This window comes from Lissotriton helveticus, chromosome 3_1, assembly GCF_964261635.1.
Source record: "Lissotriton helveticus chromosome 3_1, aLisHel1.1, whole genome shotgun sequence".
Lineage (NCBI taxonomy): Eukaryota > Metazoa > Chordata > Amphibia > Caudata > Salamandridae > Lissotriton > Lissotriton helveticus.
This window is the reverse complement of record NC_136061.1, coordinates 288,100,498-288,126,470: the sequence shown is the minus strand read 5'-3', so window position 1 is coordinate 288,126,470 and position 25,973 is coordinate 288,100,498. Positions and strand designations below refer to the sequence as shown.

The 25,973-nt window shown below is 43.2% G+C and overlaps 1 protein-coding gene across 1 annotated transcript in view; it reads left to right on the top strand.

The window, feature by feature from the left end:
- BRIP1 (BRCA1 interacting DNA helicase 1) overlaps positions 1-25,973 on the top strand; it is a 1,630,984-nt gene that overhangs the window by 59,176 nt on the left and 1,545,835 nt on the right. The window contains exons 2-3 of the mRNA XM_078679817.1: positions 18,391-18,538; positions 21,285-21,396. Coding sequence (XP_078535943.1) covers positions 18,446-18,538; positions 21,285-21,396 — 205 coding nt within the window. The 5' untranslated portion in view covers positions 18,391-18,445. The remainder of the gene's footprint in view (positions 1-18,390; positions 18,539-21,284; positions 21,397-25,973) is intronic.

Sequence of the window (25,973 nt, the reverse complement as noted above, 5' to 3'; positions counted from 1 at the left end):
TTACCGACTTTACACACGCTGGTTCAATGCGGGAGATTGCCGGCGCTCTTGTGGTGGTGTTAAGCCTTCGGCTGAACCAAGCCGATATATATTCTCACAGTGTTAGTTTCCACGGGGAAAAAAACCTTTGGCCACACCAGGAAACTTCGTTAAAATTGCCTTTATTGAGATGAAACAAGCGGCTTGCGGCTCAGTCCTTGACATGTTTCATTCCGCCTGGAACTTTTTCAAAAGGTAAGCCTCGCTCTGTGTCACTCCCCAGTCCGATGTTTTTTGTGCAATTCATTTGCCTCCAATGGCATTTATTTATGGAATCACTTCCTGTTTGAAATGCATTTTGGGACTTGTGGTCGTGTCTTACTCCGTGACCCCTTGATTCACAGTCCGAGTTTTCTAGTTATTTCTGTTGTCTTTGGGGGTCTCCCTCGGTGTTGTTGTTCCACTTAGGTTGATATTTTTCATAACCCCGTCGTGCTCGTGAGTCAAGGAGTCCGTTTCAATTATTTATAACCCTCCAGTGGGTAGAGCGTTGCGCAGCTGTTGTGCAGTGCTTCAGTTGCATCAATTAGGCACGGAGCTTCCCCGGGTCAGTCTGCCTTTGAGATTGACATCAGAACCAAAACCGAGGTAAGGTCCCCGGCGGCACCAATCTCCCTTCTTCGGTTTTACCGACTTTACACACACTGGTTCAATGCGGGAGATTGCCGGCGCTCTTGTGGTGGTGTTAAGCCTTCGGCTGAACCAAGCCGATATATATTCTCACAGTGTTAGTTTCCACGGGGAAAAAAACCTTTGGCCACACCAGGAAACTTCGTTAAAATTGCCTTTATTGAGATGAAACAAGCGGCTTGCGGCTCAGTCCTTGACATGTTTCATTCCGCCTGGAACTTTTTCAAAAGGTAAGCCTCGCTCTGTGTCACTCCCCAGTCCGATGTTTTTTGTGCAATTCATTTGCCTCCAATGGCATTTATTTATGGAATCACTTCCTGTTTGAAATGCATTTTGGGACTTGTGGTCGTGTCTTACTCCGTGACCCCTTGATTCACAGTCCGAGTTTTCTAGTTATTTCTGTTGTCTTTGGGGGTCTCCCTCGGTGTTGTTGTTCCACTTAGGTTGATATTTTTCATAACCCCGTCGTGCTCGTGAGTCAAGGAGTCCGTTTCAATTATTTATAACCCTCCAGTGGGTAGAGCGTTGCGCAGCTGTTGTGCAGTGCTTCAGTTGCATCAATTAGGCACGGAGCTTCCCCGGGTCAGTCTGCCTTTGAGATTGACATCAGAACCAAAACCGAGGTAAGGTCCCCGGCGGCACCAATCTCCCTTCTTCGGTTTTACCGACTTTACACACGCTGGTTCAATGCGGGAGATTGCCGGCGCTCTTGTGGTGGTGTTAAGCCTTCGGCTGAACCAAGCCGATATATATTCTCACAGTGTTAGTTTCCACGGGGAAAAAAACCTTTGGCCACACCAGGAAACTTCGTTAAAATTGCCTTTATTGAGATGAAACAAGCGGCTTGCGGCTCAGTCCTTGACATGTTTCATTCCGCCTGGAACTTTTTCAAAAGGTAAGCCTCGCTCTGTGTCACTCCCCAGTCCGATGTTTTTTGTGCAATTCATTTGCCTCCAATGGCATTTATTTATGGAATCACTTCCTGTTTGAAATGCATTTTGGGACTTGTGGTCGTGTCTTACTCCGTGACCCCTTGATTCACAGTCCGAGTTTTCTAGTTATTTCTGTTGTCTTTGGGGGTCTCCCTCGGTGTTGTTGTTCCACTTAGGTTGATATTTTTCATAACCCCGTCGTGCTCGTGAGTCAAGGAGTCCGTTTCAATTATTTATAACCCTCCAGTGGGTAGAGCGTTGCGCAGCTGTTGTGCAGTGCTTCAGTTGCATCAATTAGGCACGGAGCTTACCCGGGTCAGTCTGCCTTTGAGATTGACATCAGAACCAAAACCGAGGTAAGGTCCCCGGCGGCACCAATCTCCCTTCTTCGGTTTTACCGACTTTACACACGCTGGTTCAATGCGGGAGATTGCCGGCGCTCTTGTGGTGGTGTTAAGCCTTCGGCTGAACCAAGCCGATATATATTCTCACAGTGTTAGTTTCCACGGGGAAAAAAACCTTTGGCCACACCAGGAAACTTCGTTAAAATTGCCTTTATTGAGATGAAACAAGCGGCTTGCGGCTCAGTCCTTGACATGTTTCATTCCGCCTGGAACTTTTTCAAAAGGTAAGCCTCGCTCTGTGTCACTCCCCAGTCCGATGTTTTTTGTGCAATTCATTTGCCTCCAATGGCATTTATTTATGGAATCACTTCCTGTTTGAAATGCATTTTGGGACTTGTGGTCGTGTCTTACTCCGTGACCCCTTGATTCACAGTCCGAGTTTTCTAGTTATTTCTGTTGTCTTTGGGGGTCTCCCTCGGTGTTGTTGTTCCACTTAGGTTGATATTTTTCATAACCCCGTCGTGCTCGTGAGTCAAGGAGTCCGTTTCAATTATTTATAACCCTCCAGTGGGTAGAGCGTTGCGCAGCTGTTGTGCAGTGCTTCAGTTGCATCAATTAGGCACGGAGCTTCCCCGGGTCAGTCTGCCTTTGAGATTGACATCAGAACCAAAACCGAGGTAAGGTCCCCGGCGGCACCAATCTCCCTTCTTCGGTTTTACCGACTTTACACACGCTGGTTCAATGCGGGAGATTGCCGGCGCTCTTGTGGTGGTGTTAAGCCTTCGGCTGAACCAAGCCGATATATATTCTCACAGTGTTAGTTTCCACGGGGAAAAAAACCTTTGGCCACACCAGGAAACTTCGTTAAAATTGCCTTTATTGAGATGAAACAAGCGGCTTGCGGCTCAGTCCTTGACATGTTTCATTCCGCCTGGAACTTTTTCAAAAGGTAAGCCTCGCTCTGTGTCACTCCCCAGTCCGATGTTTTTTGTGCAATTCATTTGCCTCCAATGGCATTTATTTATGGAATCACTTCCTGTTTGAAATGCATTTTGGGACTTGTGGTCGTGTCTTACTCCGTGACCCCTTGATTCACAGTCCGAGTTTTCTAGTTATTTCTGTTGTCTTTGGGGGTCTCCCTCGGTGTTGTTGTTCCACTTAGGTTGATATTTTTCATAACCCCGTCGTGCTCGTGAGTCAAGGAGTCCGTTTCAATTATTTATAACCCTCCAGTGGGTAGAGCGTTGCGCAGCTGTTGTGCAGTGCTTCAGTTGCATCAATTAGGCACGGAGCTTCCCCGGGTCAGTCTGCCTTTGAGATTGACATCAGAACCAAAACCGAGGTAAGGTCCCCGGCGGCACCAATCTCCCTTCTTCGGTTTTACCGACTTTACACACGCTGGTTCAATGCGGGAGATTGCCGGCGCTCTTGTGGTGGTGTTAAGCCTTCGGCTGAACCAAGCCGATATATATTCTCACAGTGTTAGTTTCCACGGGGAAAAAAACCTTTGGCCACACCAGGAAACTTCGTTAAAATTGCCTTTATTGAGATGAAACAAGCGGCTTGCGGCTCAGTCCTTGACATGTTTCATTCCGCCTGGAACTTTTTCAAAAGGTAAGCCTCGCTCTGTGTCACTCCCCAGTCCGATGTTTTTTGTGCAATTCATTTGCCTCCAATGGCATTTATTTATGGAATCACTTCCTGTTTGAAATGCATTTTGGGACTTGTGGTCGTGTCTTACTCCGTGACCCCTTGATTCACAGTCCGAGTTTTCTAGTTATTTCTGTTGTCTTTGGGGGTCTCCCTCGGTGTTGTTGTTCCACTTAGGTTGATATTTTTCATAACCCCGTCGTGCTCGTGAGTCAAGGAGTCCGTTTCAATTATTTATAACCCTCCAGTGGGTAGAGCGTTGCGCAGCTGTTGTGCAGTGCTTCAGTTGCATCAATTAGGCACGGAGCTTCCCCGGGTCAGTCTGCCTTTGAGAGTGACATCAGAACCAAAACCGAGGTAAGGTCCCCGGCGGCACCAATCTCCCTTCTTCGGTTTTACCGACTTTACACACGCTGGTTCAATGCGGGAGATTGCCGGCGCTCTTGTGGTGGTGTTAAGCCTTCGGCTGAACCAAGCCGATATATATTCTCACAGTGTTAGTTTCCACGGGGAAAAAAACCTTTGGCCACACCAGGAAACTTCGTTAAAATTGCCTTTATTGAGATGAAACAAGCGGCTTGCGGCTCAGTCCTTGACATGTTTCATTCCGCCTGGAACTTTTTCAAAAGGTAAGCCTCGCTCTGTGTCACTCCCCAGTCCGATGTTTTTTGTGCAATTCATTTGCCTCCAATGGCATTTATTTATGGAATCACTTCCTGTTTGAAATGCATTTTGGGACTTGTGGTCGTGTCTTACTCCGTGACCCCTTGATTCACAGTCCGAGTTTTCTAGTTATTTCTGTTGTCTTTGGGGGTCTCCCTCGGTGTTGTTGTTCCACTTAGGTTGATATTTTTCATAACCCCGTCGTGCTCGTGAGTCAAGGAGTCCGTTTCAATTATTTATAACCCTCCAGTGGGTAGAGCGTTGCGCAGCTGTTGTGCAGTGCTTCAGTTGCATCAATTAGGCACGGAGCTTCCCCGGGTCAGTCTGCCTTTGAGATTGACATCAGAACCAAAACCGAGGTAAGGTCCCCGGCGGCACCAATCTCCCTTCTTCGGTTTTACCGACTTTACACACGCTGGTTCAATGCGGGAGATTGCCGGCGCTCTTGTGGTGGTGTTAAGCCTTCGGCTGAACCAAGCCGATATATATTCTCACAGTGTTAGTTTCCACGGGGAAAAAAACCTTTGGCCACACCAGGAAACTTCGTTAAAATTGCCTTTATTGAGATGAAACAAGCGGCTTGCGGCTCAGTCCTTGACATGTTTCATTCCGCCTGGAACTTTTTCAAAAGGTAAGCCTCGCTCTGTGTCACTCCCCAGTCCGATGTTTTTTGTGCAATTCATTTGCCTCCAATGGCATTTATTTATGGAATCACTTCCTGTTTGAAATGCATTTTGGGACTTGTGGTCGTGTCTTACTCCGTGACCCCTTGATTCACAGTCCGAGTTTTCTAGTTATTTCTGTTGTCTTTGGGGGTCTCCCTCGGTGTTGTTGTTCCACTTAGGTTGATATTTTTCATAACCCCGTCGTGCTCGTGAGTCAAGGAGTCCGTTTCAATTATTTATAACCCTCCAGTGGGTAGAGCGTTGCGCAGCTGTTGTGCAGTGCTTCAGTTGCATCAATTAGGCACGGAGCTTCCCCGGGTCAGTCTGCCTTTGAGATTGACATCAGAACCAAAACCGAGGTAAGGTCCCCGGCGGCAACAGAAATAACTAGAAAACTCGGACTGTGAATCAAGGGGTCACGGTGTAAGACACGACCACAAGTCCCAAAATGCATTTCAAACAGGAAGTGATTCCATAAATAAATGCCATTGGAGGCAAATGAATTGCACAAAAAACATCGGACTGGGGAGTGACACAGAGCGAGGCTTACCTTTTGAAAAAGTTCCAGGCGGAATGAAATGTGTCAAGGACTGAGCCGCAAGCCGCTTGTTTCATCTCAATAAAGGCAATTTTAACGAAGTTTCCTGGTGTGGCCAAAGGTTTTTTTCCCCGTGGAAACTAACACTGTGAGAATATATATCGGCTTGGTTCAGCCGAAGGCTTAACACCACCACAAGAGCGCCGGCAATCTCCCGCATTGAACCAGCGTGTGTAAAGTCGGTAAAACCGAAGAAGGGAGATTGGTGCCGCCGGGGACCTTACCTCGGTTTTGGTTCTGATGTCAATCTCAAAGGCAGACTGACCCGGGGAAGCTCCGTGCCTAATTGATGCAACTGAAGCACTGCACAACAGCTGCGCAACGCTCTACCCACTGGAGGGTTATAAATAATTGAAACGGACTCCTTGACTCACGAGCACGACGGGGTTATGAAAAATATCAACCTAAGTGGAACAACAACACCGAGGGAGACCCCCAAAGACAACAGAAATAACTAGAAAACTCGGACTGTGAATCAAGGGGTCACGGAGTAAGACACGACCACAAGTCCCAAAATGCATTTCAAACAGGAAGTGATTCCATAAATAAATGCCATTGGAGGCAAATGAATTGCACAAAAAACATCGGACTGGGGAGTGACACAGAGCGAGGCTTACCTTTTGAAAAAGTTCCAGGCGGAATGAAACATGTCAAGGACTGAGCCGCAAGCCGCTTGTTTCATCTCAATAAAGGCAATTTTAACGAAGTTTCCTGGTGTGGCCAAAGGTTTTTTTCCCCGTGGAAACTAACACTGTGAGAATATATATATATCTATATATATATATATATATATATATATATATATATATCCATATATATATATATCCATATATATATATATATATATCCAACGAGTCACCAGCTGCAGCCGTCAGCCAGCGCACAGGTACACAGACTCCAAAATAAATACCGCAAACCAGTCTTGTAATTTCGAGAATTATTTATTCCATAGAATGGTGGTGGTGGTGCCAGTCATCAGCCGCGTTTCGGACATGCGTCCTTGCTCACTGATGAGGGGATAATGCGGAGGTCATACTTAAAAGGGGTTTGGAGCACATTCAAAATTCGCGCCTTTCCAGGCAATGATAAACATGAAGGGTGGACTTACATTTTGAGTCACCTTCCATTACCATTTCATGGGCGCCATATTACAATGGTTAGTGATATACAATGAATGTGTTCCTTTTGCCATTACATCAGATCAAAGGTACTGCAATGCATAAATGCATGTTGTTATTAAAATGTTCCAAACATTTCAACTGTCTTAAAGCATTCCCAATCTTCAAAGTGCTAATGCAACACGCGCTATAAATGCCCAAAGGATAAAAATTGTCCTCATTGTCACGAGGTTACCCTATTACAAATTACATATATAGCGATAGTCAGTTTGCCATTCATAAATACATTGAGCGTTTTTATTGTGGATATATATATATATATATATATATATATATATATATATATATATATATATATATATATATATATATATATATATATATATATATATATATATATATATATATATATATATATATATATATATACATATACATATACATACACCACGAACCTTCACCACTTCCGTAACACGGCGAAATGAAGACACGGACCCCAGGCTGTCGGCAAGGTAGATTTAATAACCTCTCAGGCGACGCGTTTCGAGCAACGAATGCTCTTGTTCACACATATATATATATCTCTAGATATAGATAGATCTATATGTATATATTTATTACCTAGTGTTATAGTAAGGCCCACTGGAAAAGCATTGTTTTGCTTATAACTTTGGCGCCAGTTGATTAATCGTCACAAAACTTTCCAGAAAAAAGTATGTTCACTTCCTTCCTTGAAAGCTTCAGGGTGATCTGCCATCAAGTGCGGGCTGAGGAAAAGGGGTGGTCCCAATGCACAATTTGCCTATGCAATTTTAATTGGGAAAATAAGACAATGATGCAGAGAAAAAAACAGCTGAACAGACAGACTAAATTTAGCTGAAAACTAGATCTTTACCCACAAGTTACGCTTTTTGTGATTTGATGTAAATCTTTTCAGTAGTTTTGGAGAAGTTAAGGTTTAAAATATAGAGATCGGAAGTTCAGCAAGTACGAGAATGTTTCCAGTTTCTCCCGTCGGTCATGTAACTTCTGCAGGACCGAGATCGGCCATGCGGAATCAAGCTCTCTTGTTGGCAGGCCGCAACATCAGAAGAAATATTGCGGCCGCCATTACAGGACATGGGTACTGGCTTCCTGTATCCTGATATTGTTGAAAAATACCTTATAAGGTAGCAGGGTAGGGGTACTGTGAAAATGTGGTTACTGGTTGAGGGGATGAAACCCTCCGCAAGCAGAAACCATAATCCTTGTCAGGGTGAGGCACAAGTCAACCCCAAATTAACCTTTGCTCAACCCTCTGGTAGTTTGGCACAGAGCTGTCAGGCGTAACTTAGAGGCAATGTGTTAAGAATTGATGCAGCGCTTCAAACAGTAATAAAGTGAAAATACAACACAAGAGAAATCCCACAAAAAAAAAGGAGTACAATTTAATAAAGAAATCAAGACTAATCGGGAGAACCAGAGATATGCAATTCTTTTAAAGATATAAGTGAAAATAGTGCCAAAAAGTCCAAAGCTCCACTGGTCGTGCTTGACTGGAAGAAAGTCACAAGTGCAGACCGACCTCGATGGAGCGCATGTCAGATGCAGGGACCAAGTCAAGCCTGCTCAAAAGTTACCCTCTCATTCCAGCACAAAGAGACCTCCTTGCAGTGGAGAGAGCTGTTAGGAGCAGGGAAGCGGTGCAGACAGCCGTCTGTAGCGCGAAGAGCCGGCCTGGCAGTGCAGACAGTTTTCGATGTAGCGCAAAGAGCTGGCCTGGCGTTACAGACGGTTGTTGCTGTAGCGCAACGATGCTATAGTCGTCGTAAGCTGACAGGTTGGAGCTTCACGGCTCTCTCCCTGCGAGCAGTCGATGCTGTAGTGTGGAGAGTTGGGTTGATGTATCTTCGTGTGGCGGGCTGTGTCAGTGACAAGATTTTGGTGTCAAAGGGGCCCGTTCACAGTATGAAGAGCCCAAAAACTTCAATTCAGCCTCTTTGAGGCCACAAAAAAAAGAAACCCGTCACCAACCGTGCCTGCTTATAGGTATTTATTTATCTATACTACTATTATAAAGAGAGAACACAAACCTTTGAGCCAGGTAAACTACAAAAGTAATGCACCAATCACTACACCCAATACACCATTTGAAAGGGGAGATGTGGCAGAAGGACATAGGCTATAGATATGTACACCATATACATTAAAAAAGCAAAAATGCCAAAAGTGGTAAAGTAGTCCCTTGGTGGCGTGGTCGTGGCCGTGGGCGTCTCAAACAACACATGTGGGCGTTACAGGGCCGTGCCAAGTGCAAATAACAAACATAGGCCAAGCGACTTCACAACACACTTACATATGCACACATAGAGCGGAAATGCGCTTTCACTGAATTTAGAACGCACAATATGCAGACATAGAGCAGAAATGCGCTTTCAATGAATTTCTAACAAACATTTGCAAATCCCAACACATACAGCGGAAATGCGCTTTCAATGAATTTAAATTCACACATAGAGCGCGGTAACACCAATATACAAAAACAGCAGAGGTGCGCGCTATAAGAAATATACACACATTGGTTGCAGTTACCCAGACAACATTGACGCCTTTGCATTAAAAACCGGGCGGGCCTTCCATCGACAAGTAGTGTCAAATGACGCCACACAGGGGGCAGGATTAATCGCATACTACACCAATCACAACGCACTAAAGAAAACACACACACGACTTCAGCTTACCAAAAAAAAAGTTTTTAACCATTGGCCATTGACCAACGACGGCACAGGGGGGTAAACACGAACAAAAACAGCCGACATTTCTTAACGAAGAAACACAATCGACTGCGCATTCACGAGACTTTCCTCACATCTTGCGGACAAGGTAAAACGCTTACAATAAGACATACGAATAACGAAAATAACACAACTGCCCATAATCACTCGAGCACTGCCAGGACTTCACCACACAATTGACAAAACGAAAGGGATACTTCTTTGAAGGGATACAAAAACGAACACACAAGAGCCTTCGAAAGAAAAAAAAACATTAAACAGGTGACACAACACTTTCCTCACATCTTGCGGACAACATAAAACGCGGAAACAATACATACGAATTAAAAAAATAACACAAGTGGGCCAAATCAGTTGAACAGGGCCAGGACTTGCACAGACAACTCTTCTGCGGGGCGGGCGGGGGCCCTGAAGCAGCCTTTTGCTCCCAGACAACGTCGGGACGGGCTGCTAGTTTATTTATAAAGTTGAACACATAGGTGATTTGCGACAGGTTTCTTTGATCACACTGGCATTTTCTTAATCAACTTTGACAGTTGATTTACTTTTTTTTAGAATTGGAACAACAGGAATTGCAATGTTACACTTCGCACGAAGAAGCACACCTTATTAATCTCGAGTTGTGAGTTGGTCTCCAGCGCCTACTGAATGCCTTTGGTTCGTTTATGGAGCAACTAGATCTTAAAATAAACGTAGCCAAGTCACATACGATGGTGGTGGGTCTAGAGTGTCGCAGGAAGAGAAACAAAACATTCACATGCACGGGGGACATGGTCTCTAGGGTATCCACATTCCCATATTTAGGTGTACTGTTCGATCAGAAAGGGTCCTGGGGCCCGCAGGTTAGAGCTAAGAGGTTGTCTGTTATCAGATCATCATCAGCACTTCTGAGCTTTGCTGGTAGGCTAGGGGCCAGGCCTATGGAAGCTATACTAAAAATCTATAATAGCAAATCTGTGGCTATTGCATTATATGGTTCCGCATTGTGGGGATATGCAAATGTGGAACCAATCCAGAGAGCGGAGAATGGATTCATCAGAACCCTACTCTCTGTACCCCAGTCGACCCCAACGTATTCTATTCACAAAGAAGTTGGTTTACAGTTTCTTTCTGATAAGTTGAGTATGGCCCCCTTGATTCTTTGGTTAAAAATGTGGATGAATGAAGAACTCCCATTAAATCACAAGATTATGTCCGATGTCCTGTCCCTTGATAAATCCAACAAGATACCTTGGCTGGCCTATTTGGCCAGGGCTTTTTTGGACCTAGGCCGCCCGGAGCTTTTTACCTCCCCAGAGAATATTAGGATTCAAGATCTTGCTTTTGTAAAAAAGTCTTTCATGGGAAGGAGGGAAGCCTGCCGCGAAGAACGTGAATTAGTAAAGCCGGCAGTGAGGGATCATTGTTTGTTGGTCAGCTCGCCATCACTCGCACCTTATCTTGGTTTCGTTACAATCCCCTTCCATAGGTTTCTTTTAACCAAATTTAGATTTAATTTGTTGCATTTTTACTTAGGTTCTTTTAACAATTGGCAGAAGCCAGAACTAGCCCCGCCCTGTAGCTGTGACCAGTTTTCAGTGCAAGATACAATGCATTTTGTCATGTTTTGTGGGTTGTACTTAGAGCCAAGGAAAAAAATTTTGTTCCCTATCCTTAAAGAAGCCGGCTTCACCCAGGTAAGACCGGCTTTGCTCTTCTTACAATTACTGCCTAATCCCCACATTACTTTCTGCATTGCTAAATTCCTGGTAGCCGCCTCAAGGGCGAAAGCTGTCTGTCAAGATTAGTTATCTATGTCAAACAATTCTTTTTAACTGTCTGTCACAATTTCAAAACTTGTTGTTAATATTCAATATTATGTGTATTATGGAAAAATTTTGTATGAAATGTATTTTATCCTTTTTCTCTTTGTATGGTTTTTAAATAAGCCGAATAAAGATATTTTGACTGACTGACTGAGTTGTGAGTACTAGTTATCTTCAAGGAGATCCTGAGTCCATTAAAGTATTCATAGTGGTTCTCATAGATAACATTATTTCTGCTTCGGCCTTCATGACTTCTTAAGACACACAGTCACACAGGATGTATATTTCAATCTTCGTGGTGATGGTTTTCTTCATTTCTGATTTCGTAGGCACATAGTTAGTCTTTAGAATTGGTTGATGATCTATCACTCAATACTATTTTGAAAACTCCATCTATGATTACGCTATAAGCTGTTTGGTTTGAGTACTTACACTGTATTGTGTGACATTCCCCCCTCTCCCCACCCCTCTATTTCATTGTATTTACATTGGTTACAGTGGCCCCTGAATAAGGGACAGAGATCCCGAACTGCATTGGGCGACAGAAATCATCATAGACTCCGGTTTACTTTTAAAATTTTGTTAAATAGACTAATTGTTTCTTATTGGAGTGTACTTTGAGTTTATTGCCGAATACATCAGTAGGAAAATTGAAAAAGAATGTAAAGTAGTAGTGGTATATTTCACATGAATTGTTTCATTTAAAAATAATTCAATTCAGATGATTAAAGTGTAGACATATATTGTTTGATAAATTCTTAGAGCAGTGCGTTCAGGTTGCAAAGTAACAAGAGTTACTTGTAATACTGATATTAGTCACAGTGTGCCAGGCAGTCATACTACCCTGAACAGCACGCTAACAGTCACAACAGTTACTGATAATTTAACAGTACATCAACATCAATCTTTCAGAATAATATTGGTGTGCGCAATACACGTAAATTCATAAAGGTTTATTTTGCCAGGTTGAAATGGCAGTTTAAAACTGCACACACATGCTGCAATGGCAGACCTGAGACATGTTTAAAGGGCTACTTGAGTGGGTTGCGCAATCAGATCTGCAGGCCCACTAGTAGCATTTAATTTAAATGCTCTGGGCACAGGTAGTGCCACTTTACTAGGGACTTTCAAGTACATTAAATATGTCAATTTGGTATTAGCCAATCCTACAATGTTTTAGGGAGCACCTTAGCACTGGTAAAGTGTGCAGAGTCTTAAGGCCAGCAAAAAACAAGGCAGTCCGCAAAACGAGAGGTTAGACAGCAAAAATGTAGACAAAGGATGTCAGCTCTAACAGGTATCCTGGACCCCTGGCTCTTGTGGTGGGGCAGCCCCTCTGGGCCACAAAGATGTGGGATGGATGTCTGTGGGGTGTTTGATTGCACTGCCAGGCCGAAGGCTGCGCCCAATCCCAAGCTGTGCACGTGCCACAGGCGTGTTAGAAAGGGGGTTGGTTGCCTGCAGTGGAGTTGGATGCAGGGCCTGGCCCCAGCCCAGGCTCTTCGCCCAACCCCAGGACAGGCTCTTCGCCCAACCCCATGCTGCGTATGACCATTAGCCATATGCTGCGGGCGAGAGAAGGGTAGTTGGTCACCCATGGAGGTTGGGCAGAATACTTAGCCACAGTCCATTCTCTGCACTCAACAGAACACTGCTCTCGGCCCAAGGTTGTGTACAGCAGGCGGTTGGTGCCCCTTTTGGGGGTGGGCGTGGGGGTTGTGCAGACCCTGTGCCTAACTCCACACTTCACACAGCCAAAGGTTTTTTTAAAACTCGGAAATTTCACTGAAAAAATCAAAGGTTAAAGTGATATTATGGTTGGGCGAAAATGTCAGTTAAAATGTAAAATTTTCAACAAAAAAAAAACCTCTGAAATGTACCAGTTATAGTTGGAGAAAACTAGAACTTGTGCCCCAAGATGCTTTGTTTCACATATTGCATCACTTCTGACATGTTCAGTGACATGACTGGGCATAACTGCTTAAAAGCAGCCTCTTTTTCTACCAGTTTTTGCGTTATTCCTTGATTTTCCTCCTTTAAATATGTCTCCAGTAAATCCTTCAGTAGTTATCGGATTACTTCTTCAAGTTGTCTGTCCTCTTCTAATGCTTTTTTTGCTTGTCAATCCTCTATTTGCCTAAAATTCCGAGCATTTAAGCATTGTAGGCATTCGTAAGCTTCTGTCCCTCACTCCCTGCTGCTGTAGGAGAGTAGAGCAGAAAGCATATGTTGTATCCACCAAGGATCCCTCTAATTGGTGTCCACTACAGGATGGCATGAGAATTTTACTGCCCGATTGATGCGGGAGTGGATGGAGGCAGGACTTCATACTTTGGGCAGTTGCTATTTGTAGGAAGGTGGGGTATTGTGTGATGATACTGCTTCGGCTTCACCATGCAATAATGTTACAAACCCCAAAGATGGTTCTTTGATTCACACGAATAAATCCTTAGCTCAGTCCTCGTAGTGTGGCAAAGAGCAGTCGGGTTTTACTAGAGTAACATGTGTTAAGCATTTCAGAGTACCAAAATGGAGAATCCTACACCAAATTATAAAAATAGAGTGTATTTTTATCCTAATTTAGACCCCAAATCGAAAGGAATAGCATACATATAACCTTAATTTTAGATTTTTGAAGTAATATAAAATCAATGCAAAATGATACCATAAAAATATTATATTTCTGTTAATAGGAAAAACCACTAGTGATAATCGGTCACTTGCAGGTTGAGTTGTGTTGAACCCTTGCAGGGTAAATTTGATGCGGGTTCCAGGACCAAGCCATGACAGTCAGTTCAATTTTACCTGGGCTGGGTGCAGAGTTGTCCTGGCTGTCCTTGGTGCTGAACGGGAGCCATGGGAGAGCTGCTTTTACCACTGAAATGGTGCTGCAGGTGAAAAAGATGTAAAAACACAACAATATGGTGGTTGCTGATGTCGGTCGAAGGTCGGATGGAGTTCCCTCTAGGTGCAGCGTTGAGTGAAGGGGGTTGGTTGCCGGACTGGCGACCAACAAGCTGTGGCAGTAGTAAGTGAAGCAGAAAGTTACTTTGACATCCAGTGGTCCGGGAAATGAGCCAGCTTCTTGTTACTCAGTGTAAGGCAGGACTACAGTTCCCACAATGCACTAGACCATCTGAATTTGGGCGATCCCTCAGATGGCCCTATGGCCAACGATTCTTCGATGCCTGAACTTTCTTTACCTGCAGCTTGCAGGGGACTAGTGCCACTAGTCCAGGGGAACCTGAGGGTGCTTCAGGTTTTCACAGGGGTCCTTCTGTGTGGGGAGCCGAGAGATGGCGTAGGATGGGTCTCGATCAGGCAGTTTCAGGAGCATTGCCAAATATATTGTAATCAACAATCATGCCTATAAAGTGAATTTGTGTTGCGTAACCAATACGTGGTGTGTGAAGTATCAACAAAAGTGTGATCGTAATATAGTTACAGAGAGTACTCCATTCAACACGTGTATCCGTCAATGACGGTGGTGCATACATGTGTTAATCGGAGTACTCTCTGTTACTATATCTCCTATATCTCTTGTTACTATAATACGAGAAAAAAAACGAACCTGCAAGATGATCTCAAAAGGCTTGAAAATCTTTCTTTATTTAACAACTTGAGAATTCTGAATATTCCAGAGGAACTCGAGGGCAGCACTCTTAACTGCTCTGTGATACACCTTCTTAGAGAAGTAGACCAGGAAAATATTGATCAACTTATTATCATACACTATCAAAGAGTAAATCCAGAGTGTGGCATTATAGAATAAAACCTTACTGGGCAAGGATTTCACCTATAGCATCACGTCCGATATTTGTAGGACCATAGAACAATGGTAGTGGGAGCTTGGCCAGTGTATGACAGAGCTATTAGGTGTCTTGTTGGTGGATGCCATCCTCTTTTATGTGTATTGGGTAAAATACATATTACTCACTGTGAGTTTCACTACTTTCAAATCGCTATATTAATCATCACATAAAAGATCCAGATTGTACCATTTCTCCAATAAGGAACATTTTGCCTTTTACTGTTTTTAATTTCTCTTTTTTAACTTTTTCTTAGCATGCTTTGTCATCAAACTGCTATCTAGGTTCTGTGAAATTTGTGAAATTAAGAATTGCAACACTGTTCTGCTTAACAGTCTTTCTATTCATGACAGGGTTGTCATTCCTCAACTCTTAATTGTATCTCTAACATTCATATTTTCATGAAAGGTACTGGATCCTTTTCTATTAATGGCTCTCATTACATATTGCTGAAAAACATTCATTATAAATTCTTTCCGTAACCTAGGGACAAATGTTGATGTTGATTTTAATTTTAGTCCACTTTCCCCTTGCTTGTGTGTGCTTGATATTCAGTTTTGGAGTTAAATCGTCCAAGTTGCAGTCAAAGGCTTCTTCTGATTATATCATTGTTTTTAGAGAAATTGGATCTTGTAGGACTTGAAATGATCTCTACAGGTGATTTATTTTGCCTCACACTCTAAACATATAGCAATACACAATTGTTGCATTGAAAAACAGTATGGGTCTTCTGTGCCGCACTAGGGAGGAAACAAGTGAGAGTTGATCCATTTTCCTTTACTTTATTTATTTTATTTAGAAGGTTTTATAGAGCGCGAACAAGATCCTTGCGGATATCAGAGCGCTTTACAATGAACAAAGTTTATTTGATCACATAATATGTGATCAAATCACATATTATGTATAATTGTATAAAACTAGAAAATATTACTATTCGCTATGAGCTAGGTTTTGTAACCTATCTTACTGACTGTTGCATATGTTTTTTTGTGTTTTTTTAATATATATTTTTTGTCATTGGGAGGGGGAAGTGTTGTGTTGGTGCTCGAGCACTGCTCGAGTCACCTCGGATTGTTATCTGGTTAAGGCTCAAGCGTCTGCTAGATTCTAGAGTGGTGGGCAGAGGATGAGAGAAGCTGTTGCTAGCGGCTGTGCCCGCACTCCCCTGCTGTCTTGGGGGTTTAAGATTGGAATAAAGAAGTCTCCATCTACTTCACGCCTGGGCTCCTTTATTCAACACAACAGATGGATGGATACTGTCTCTCTTTCTTTATCCAGTTCATTTTCTCCTGACGTTTGATGTGATCTAGTTCAGCATTATCAACATCAACACTTATTTCACCGCTTGTCATGTCTGTTGCTCCTTATCTCTCATCTCTCATAATTCTCATATCCCCTGTTTCTGCCATCTGTCCAGCACTCTTTTACTTCTGTTGCCATAGTCTGATAGCCCAAAGGACGGATGCTAAAGCATGTTAAAATAGGTCCTGTTTCTCAGACAGTACTAAGTTCTGTACATTAAACCTCACAGCATATGTCTCAGCTTCAGTGATCTGAAATGGTCCAGGCTAACATGCATCCGGTTTATACGCTGTAACACGTTATAAAGAGGCCATCTAGTGAATGATGTCATAACCGGTCTCAAAGCCCAAGCAGACGTCATCAAACGAAGGATTCTAGAATGCCCATTGTATGCGCTTGTGAGCGATGCAGCACGAGGAGGTAAAGAGATTGCTTTCTTTCACTGCACTCCTAAGGCACTACCAACATGCAATCAAAGAGGCAGTTATACGGTGCAGGTTGGTAGTCAAACAACGATACTGAAAGACCTTCGAAAAGGAATGATTAATTACAAATGAATTAATTAGAAATATAGAATATAATTTCACTATAGGGGTTCCAGAGAGAAGAATTATTGCCTTCTACGGTACCACTCCATATAATCTCTACTCACAAAAGGTAACCAGATGGTATATCCAAACACTCAACCAAACGTTATGAGGAGGGGGTAGGGACAGAAGCACTCATGTGTTACGACAAGAACCCTCACTCACTCTAAGGTGATATGCTTAATCATTGGGTTCCCTCTTACACACTGGGACCGCAAGGTACCCAGTGTGGGCTACAACGCCCTCGTAGAAGAGGAGCGCAAGGTGTTTTTTTCATCCAATGTTGGGCAGAGTGAGGGGCAGAGTGTATACAAAAATAAAGCTAAATGTGAGTTAAAACTATCTCCTGGTGGGCAAGATTAATCTTTACTAGTGCCTCCAGTGGATAGATTTAAAAATCTCAGTGAGAATAGGGTAATGGATATTCCCTATTAGGATTAGTACGACATGTTTCTGCCTTCGTAGTCCAGAAAGGTTCTTGGCATTCTTCAGGACCGTTAACTATGTCACTCTGCTAAGGTTGTGCAAAAATAATAATATTGAAATATTATAAATAGGTTACCATACTTTTACTGGTATGGGAATTATCAGTAGTACCAGCTTGTAGTTCGGTCCACATGCAATTTGAGACTACTAGTAAACATCTACCTTCATAAGTCCTTTTGCAGCAGGTATCAGTACTTCTTCGTCCTGTCTCCCACCGTGTAAATGAAATGAATGTGTTCTAAGTCATCTTGAGCTCTTCATAGAGGTATTGCACGTAGGAGGATTACATTTTAAGAGCTCTTTTAGCTATGGAGCTTTTATGTTAAAATATTATGATGGGTAATTGTAAATAAGTCAAGAAGAAACATTTAATAAAAGGTCGTTATGAGACCCTTGTTTAGGTTGAACTGATGTGAAGTTCCAAACGTAAGGCAGAAAATGATTTTAAGTGTTGAATACCTGTTTAATTTTGATGATTAGATAATGGCATTGCCTATTTATGTTTCCAGTGTGACTCATCGTTATTTGTGATATGCATCTTAGAATGAGTCCATGATTATTGCCTTAAGAAAGTGACAATAACAGTTACAATACATTTGTTGGAAAAAGACAAAACAATTGTGTCACTAGCACACAGAGGCATTCCTGAATGGTATTAGCAAGAACTGTGAGTTTTAAAGTGTAAAATAAATAAATAAGGTGATATCAATTCATCAGGTGCCTCCAAGAGTTATTTTTCTTTCTTGCTTGAGTACAACACTGGTACATGCACATTTTATTTAGTTCTCTCTGAGGATAATTGTTTTTTTAAATGCGTGAATCAAGGTACACATGTCGATTACACTACATTTTGGAATATGGCTTCAATCATTTTAGACTACGGTTGTTATTTAAAAAAATTTACATTGAATGAATTTTAATTGATAAGTTTACTGTGAGGAAGATATATTGATCTTCTCTGAAGCAATGTTTTTGCTTTTTATTTCAGACTTAATTGGTTCATTTTAGTTCACACAAGTGCCTGTAGTACAAAGAAATAGAGAATGGCGGCAACACTTTCTGAATACACCATCGGTGGAGTGAAAATAATGTTCCCCTGTAAGGCCTACCCCTCACAGCTTGCTATGATGAATGCAGTAAGTAACACTCATCTGTTTGGGAGATTTTCTTTTCGTTGTACAAAGAGCTATCCCACAAAACTGGTGCAGACTGAGGGGCCGATTATGATGGCGGACGGACCTGAGTACGTCCGCCACCATAGAGTAGGAGTTCCCTCCTGTGCAATTAGGATGTGACCGCCACCCTGGCGGTCACATCCTCTATTTTTACCTTTGCGGCGGGTGCGGCTTCAAGCTGCATCCGCAGCAATGGTAAAAATGCATACATTGCATTTGTATGCAGAAAGCGGCAGGCACCGTGCGATATCTGCATACAAATGCAGGGGGGTACCATAGGTACCCCCCATGTGCACCCCCAACCCCCCCTTCACCCAGGGGGCCCGCAACGGGCCCCCGCAGTAAAGTTACACATGCTTTTCCACGGCGGAAAAACCGCCGCGGAAAAGCATTTTTCACAGCCCATCCTAATATGGCTGACGGTGTCTGAGAGACACCGTCACCATATTAGAGCTTTTCTGCCGCGGTTGTAAGCCAACCGGGGCGGAAAAGCTGCGGACGGAAACCAGGACCCACCAGCCATCCTAATGTGGCGGTGGGTCTTTGGTGGGTCCGCAGAGGATTTTCCGCATCCTCCGGGCCGGTGGTGGCTTCCGCCGGCCCGGAGGATGCGGAAAATCCTCCATCGTAATAGGCCCCTTAGTTTGGTGCAGGTATGCAGTAAGGTGCGCTTTGGAATGAGGTTGATAGATAAACGTGCAAGGATTTTTTAAGGTAGATATGAGATTAACAAGAGTCATCAATGAAAACCAGTTTTGTATGAACTAGGGTACAGCTACCAGGAACTGTCAGAGGTGTCCTATATCTGGCACGACTTAAAGAACTACTTAATGCCTTTAGATAGGTAAACACAACTCTTACAAGTTCAGCTTTAAACAATAAACAAGACGTTCATGAAGCCTGCCATAATAAAGCACCTTACCTGTACCTTTCATTTATTTAATACTTTTATTTAGCAGTACTAGAGCCAAGGGTACGGGGGGGGCTTTACAGTGATATATTTACACACTCAGGGTGAAGTGGAAGTTAAAGTATACATTTCATACGCCTTTGGGGACAGATAGAAACTCTAAATACATGCACACATGGCTGGATTAATTTAGTTGTGTATAATCATTTCCATCTCATGACATTCCAGCATAACATTGTGTTATTGGCCGAATTCTCCTAAGCTTGTCCAGTTCCTGCGTGTAATCTGGCATTTTTTCACAAAACAATATCACATGGTCACAATACTTCTTACCTAGTGGTGATTCTTTAATTAGTATTAACATGTAAACTAGTGTGAAGACGTTCTATTAAAGTTTGATGGACTTCATCTGTACAGACCAACAACCATTCCATTTGGTGAAATTGGCATATCATAGTCTGCGAGCCCTCACAGGCGAGAACCGCCAGTAGATACATGGGCTTTAGACAGTCGATTGAAGAGTTAAACCATAATCATTTTGTTTGGTCTTTGGGAATCTTGTCTGCTCTTTGACCCCCTCTTGATGGCCAATGCCATTATATTCTCAGCTGCTTTGGTGGAAAGGTGATCTGTAACGCCCCAGCTCTGAAGTGTCGATTTCTGTCTGGCGAAAAGTAGGCAACAGTGAAGAGCTCTGATGAGCTGTGGCATAGTCTCGAGTGAGATGTCTAAACTAAAATAAGTAGCGTCTGTAAGGATAAACAAATGGTCTCCAGGCAACCATGCCGCTATCATAAACAGGGCTAGAAAAATCCACTCGACCGCTCCCATATACGAGCTAAATTTAATGAGGGCGAGCTGTTTTTAGGTCCAACTCGCCCTTTCTGGCGAGTAGGAAGACAATCTAACTTTTGTCCTCTGTCTCTGAAAACGGAGCAAATGTGACAAGATAACCAGATTTAAAGGCATTTTTATTACTCAAAAAGTTAATGAGCAATAAAGATGCCTTTATATCTTGTTATCTTGTCACATTTGCTCCTCTTTCAGAGATAGAAGGTCAAGTAGGCTGCAGTCAGGTCGAGGAGATTTTTCAAGGTACTAGACCTGCAGGACTAGTACAATTTTTTTTATTTTTCGAGCCCTGATAAAACATTGTGTGCCTCTCTGGTCCACCATGGGAACCAGCAGCTGTATCTACCCTGCAAAAGGGCGACGACTTTTCAACATCATTTTTAGGAACTTCATATTTATAACTTCCCCATCGTGTTGGCAGTATAGTTTGGAAATATAGCAAGGACAACATGTAAAATGAAAGCAATAAACATCATTTAAATGGATCTAATCAATTTACTATAAATAGCTCCCAATCTTTTCACCTGTCTCCTGGTGCTTTTTATTCAACGTTGTATACCTGTACTCAACGTTTTAATATTGTGTGTTTAAAGGAATTTGTAATTTTAGCACATTTGTTTAAGCGTACTTAAAATCATGTTTGTGAAATCCTAAACATTTTATTGGTAAGAGGCAGCATTCATAAACTATTTCTAGACGAACACGTTAAACAAAAATATTTTGTTTTATAGCTTCCATGTATCTTGTTGCCAATCGCAAAGTTGCTTCGAGCTCGGAGAGACAACATATTCATTTTTATAGTTGTTTAAGTAGTTAGTAGTTATGAAACGTAAACAGTATTTGGAGGGTAGGCATGATATTTTATGCACATTTTTTACTTACTCCTTATATTATCATCTTTTTCTGCGAGTTGCTTTTAATTTTTTTTATGTATTTCATTTTTAGATTGTGCGCGGGTTGAACTGCAAACAGCACTGTTTGTTGGAGAGTCCGACCGGAAGTGGGAAAAGTCTTGCGTTGCTGTGCTCGGCACTAGCATGGCAGCAGTCTTTATATGGTCAGTAGTATGGAGCCTTTATTGCATCATTTTTTCTTGTCACCGAATGCAAAAACAAAAAACATGTCCTAATATATTTATTTTATTGATTATTTTAAAGCCAACTCTTTTGCTCAGTTATTTTTGTATTGGGTTTTCGAGACAAAGACAAACACAATAAACATGACCGGCAGAGCAAAACAACTAGCCCCGTAGCCGCATGTTTTTACCCGAATCATTTGAACAATCCCTGAAGTCCAAATTAGACTCACCAAATGCCCCATATCTTGCACTGTTTATGTGGGCAGCCTCGTGCTGCGTACACAAGTTCTTACATTTTAGCACATCAGTCCATAGCCTGTTGCCATGCTTGCAAGTCCAGGGCGTCAGCCGAGGTCCAGTTTCAGGCTATATCTCGCTTAGCGAGCAGGGTCGCCAAGTCCACGAGATGCCTCTACGATCGCTTCCCGCTCAGGTCATTTAGCAATCCCAGGAGAGCAATACAGGGTGAACAGTCCACTGGTCTTCCCAATTCCCCAGACAGAACTCCCATGGCTCAGGCCCCGGTAACCGTATATAACAAGGAGACCAGACTACATGATAACAATCTGCACTGTCAGCTCTGCATCCATGACAGGCGGGTGATGGAGGTTTACCCACCTGCCAAAGCTGCAGCAGTGTCAAGTACATGGCATGTAAAACATTCACTTGGATCAACCGGAGCCAAGAGGATATAGCTAGTTCTTTCGGGGCCATGAACTCCTCCCACCATTCCCGGTCCTCTACAGTGCACACCCAGGATTCCCTGCGGGTATGAAGAGTGGTAAGCAATTCCGTGGAATTGTTGACCATGGACTAATATATTTTGGAGACCCCTCCCTGGCCCAGGGGACCCATAAGAACCTTGGGCTCCATGGGACTAAATTCAGGAACTACCCCGAGGGAGGACCGGTGGGACAACAGAGCATGTTGGAGCTGCAGGAAGTTGAAAAATTGAGAACGGTGTAACTGGAAGTCGGCCTGTATTTTTTAGAAGGACCGCATGTGCGATTCGCCCAAATGTGAAATATCAATCAGGTCCCACCTCCCAAACCCCACTAATGTAGCCACTTGGCAGAGTTGTGTACCTCTCCAAGGGGACCAGGCAAGAGTGAGAAGGAGTGCAATGTGAATACAGAGGTAGAGGAAGTTTATCCTACAGAGGAGTATATGCGGCAGCCAAGACCCTGCGTGGCACTGGTCAACGGGATCAGTATGGACTTCGAATGATTAACCAACAAGCCGAAGGCCTGGCCATATAGGTTCTCAATGTATAGTACTCTGCGGCCCGCCACCGCCGGGTCGCGTAGAAAGAGCAGCACATCAACCTCTTTCCTCCACCAGAACTCCTGCAATTCTGCATCGCAGTGAAAACACGTTGCCAGAACCTCAATCGCAAGAGCTGAAAGTGGGGAAGAGGGGCACCCCTTCCTGGTTCCCCACTGAATCGGGAACACCCGCGGAAGGACCCCATTCACCCGGATTCGCCGTGGGACCGAATGTACGTTCAGCACCACAAAGAAGTCCAGTTCTTGCGACAGAAACTCTGCTGTATCATTGTCCATGAGTTGCCAAACATTAAGGCGCCGGAATGGGCATTCCCCTTGAAAGTTCGTGGGGGCCAACTCGTAGGCGAAACGGAGGACAATATCCCTGTCCTTGTAGTTAAGGATTTTTGCACTCATCAATTGCGAAGGGCCCCTGGTGGAGGGATCGGCTCTCTAATCAAAGAAAGGGACCCCAACAACCAAAGGGGTAGGGTTTCCAAAAGACAATATGTCCAATATAATGTCCCCTTTGGACTAATCATAAACAGGCAGAAAAGACTTGCAACTTTACCACACACTAATCAGTTCATACATACAATTTGAGCAGCAACGAAGATGATGCAAAAATAGTCAAAAATTATAAAAATATACACAATTTATAATAACATTAAATAAAATTCAAAATGAAAGGAATGATCAATATATCCTATTACAATACATACAGGTAATAATCATACAGTGGGAATGAAGCATAAAAACGTTTCAATTAAAAATAGAAATAGAATGGGATACTATCGTCCGACTTAAGTCAATCTACCTCCAAACTCGTATAAGTATCTTTAAGATGGAGACGTTGTAAAGTTCAATGACTTAGGGTATCCCAAGGCAACTTGGTTTACAATCCAGCACCTTCATCAGGATTAAAAATTATAAATCCCCACAATATATGGAATATCTCATTGTTTTGCTAGTACCGGGCATTCCTAAATTCCTCCGATACTTGATCTCGAGTTAGATGATCAATTGGCGCACCTCACATTGCAAACGCCCGTTGAGACTTTGATATGCTTTCGGTCTCACAGCGGTTTGCTGGGGTTATATTGTAGACACTTTTTTTTGGGGTCTAAATAGCGTTGTAGTTGCACGTAGGATTACGTTGCAATGTAGGGCTTTTCCTGTCCGATAAAGCTCTCACCGGGAAGCGAGACCGCCCGCAGTCTGCTCACGAATAGCGTGCCGTTGTTAATGTCATTAACGACGGCACGCTATTCGTGAGCAGACTGCGGGCGGTCTCGCTTCCGGGTGAGAGCTTTATCGGACAGGAAAAGCCCTACATTGCAACGTAATCCTACGTGCAACCACAACGCTATTTAGACCCCAAAAAAAAGACATTAACGACGGCGCATATATATATATATATATATATATATATATATATATATATATATATATATTTATATATATATATGAAACATTAGTTACATATCTTTGGATGGCATTACACAGTGTTTGCATACAATGCATGTATTGTCACATTGATACATCTTGATGAGATCAGTATTATATCAGCAGGCTGTTGTGATACCAGCAGTAAGTGTCCAACAAATATTTTCTCTGCGCAATGCATAGTGCTACAGTGTCACTTTAGTCACTCAGTTCCTGGGAACTTTCAGCAAGTGTCAGTAATTTAAAGGCACGCAGTGAGTGGTCATCTGCTTCTCCCCCTGGTCCGCAGTTGTCTAGTTCAGGGGCTGTGTCACGGACCTGCCCTGCGTTGTCCTTTTCAGTCTATTTTTCTGCAGGTGCAGGTGCAGGTGCAGATCATCATGTGTACTTCACTCAACAGTATCAGTAGATGTCGATGTCGTGTCCCTCTGACACTTTATGATGGGCCCTCATGGATCGTGGAAATGGTCTGGTCTTTCCTCTTCTTCACTGCTGTGTTGCTCAGGTCCTCTGGTGACAGAAGGTCATCACTTTCTGGTACCGTCCTCTCAGGCGTTGGGGCGCTGCCTTGCATCTTCTCCCCTCAATCCATTCATGACGTTGGTTCACCGTCTGTGGTCCAGTCCACCTAGAACTAAAATAAACAGCTTTTATTTTTCTCGCAATGACCATGTATCCATAATCACTTTAGAAGTCTTTGCCATATTGCAGGCAGTACTGAAGTCAGAGCATCAGGCCCTTTCAGGAATGTTCTATCAGTTGCTTTTACTAATAATATATTTTTTTATTTTTATTTTTATTTTGGAGTTCATTTACTCCTCCTGGCCTCAAGTTGGAGGGTGGTATGGGGTATGCATGTTATACTTTATTCCCAAAAACAACCTCTTCAGCATAAATGTAGTCACTAAGTGATCTCCTTCTATCGCTATTTATGCCCTGGTGGGTCCTAACCTTGTAGAGATGGCTTTACTGAAGTACTGCCCCCCAGTTGCTGCATTATTCTTCCCTGTTGGATACACCTCCATTCATTTTGAAAACATATCCACCCACACCAGCAAATATTTAAATCCATTTACTGGGAAGCAACATCCATCTGCACATTCATCCTCCCTTGTGCAATATCAGAGGGTCCCTGCTCCAGTCTCTTCATTATTCAGCTCACATCCATCATCGATCCTCCCTCTATGTTCATCTGTTGTTGGAGACCATTGTGCTTCCTTTGCATTAGCTTACAACAATTGTCTCTGAATAAGCTGTATTTTTGGAATGCTTTGTTCATTAGTCCCATCTGCACAGGCTGTAACATGCTTTCATTTAATGCGGTGTCAGCAATGGCATCATCTTTGGCTAACTTAGTATTAGCTCCTGTGTAGGCTTCACATTTTATTACCGCTATCCTGGTATATAATAGTATTGCTTTTAACAAGATCCTTACTAAAGGACCATTTTTAGGTTTCGCCTGGCGATCCGCTGCACAGTGTGGGGCTTTGTCCCGCCTCTGTGTTCCATTGGCTAGCTCCACAAATGGAAGCTAGCCATTGGAACAGAGATGCGTCACTCATTCCCCGAGCAGATTCGTGGGCGTTCCCGCGATTTTTTCGCTCTCCGCCCCCCTTGCAATCGTCATTGCGGCGGTGGGCGGATGTTTTTTTTTGTCAAGGTTTGTTTTGGGCATTTCTTTGAAGATGGTGCCCAGTGGAGAGTGATTTCAGCCCCTGCTCTGTATCCCGCAGGAGAGTGAGCTCTGCCCGTAATGCTTTTTTTTTCTCGCCGTCGCATTTCTTTGAAGATGGCGCCCGGTGGAGAGTGATTTCAGCCCCTGCTCTGTATCCCGCAGGAGATTGA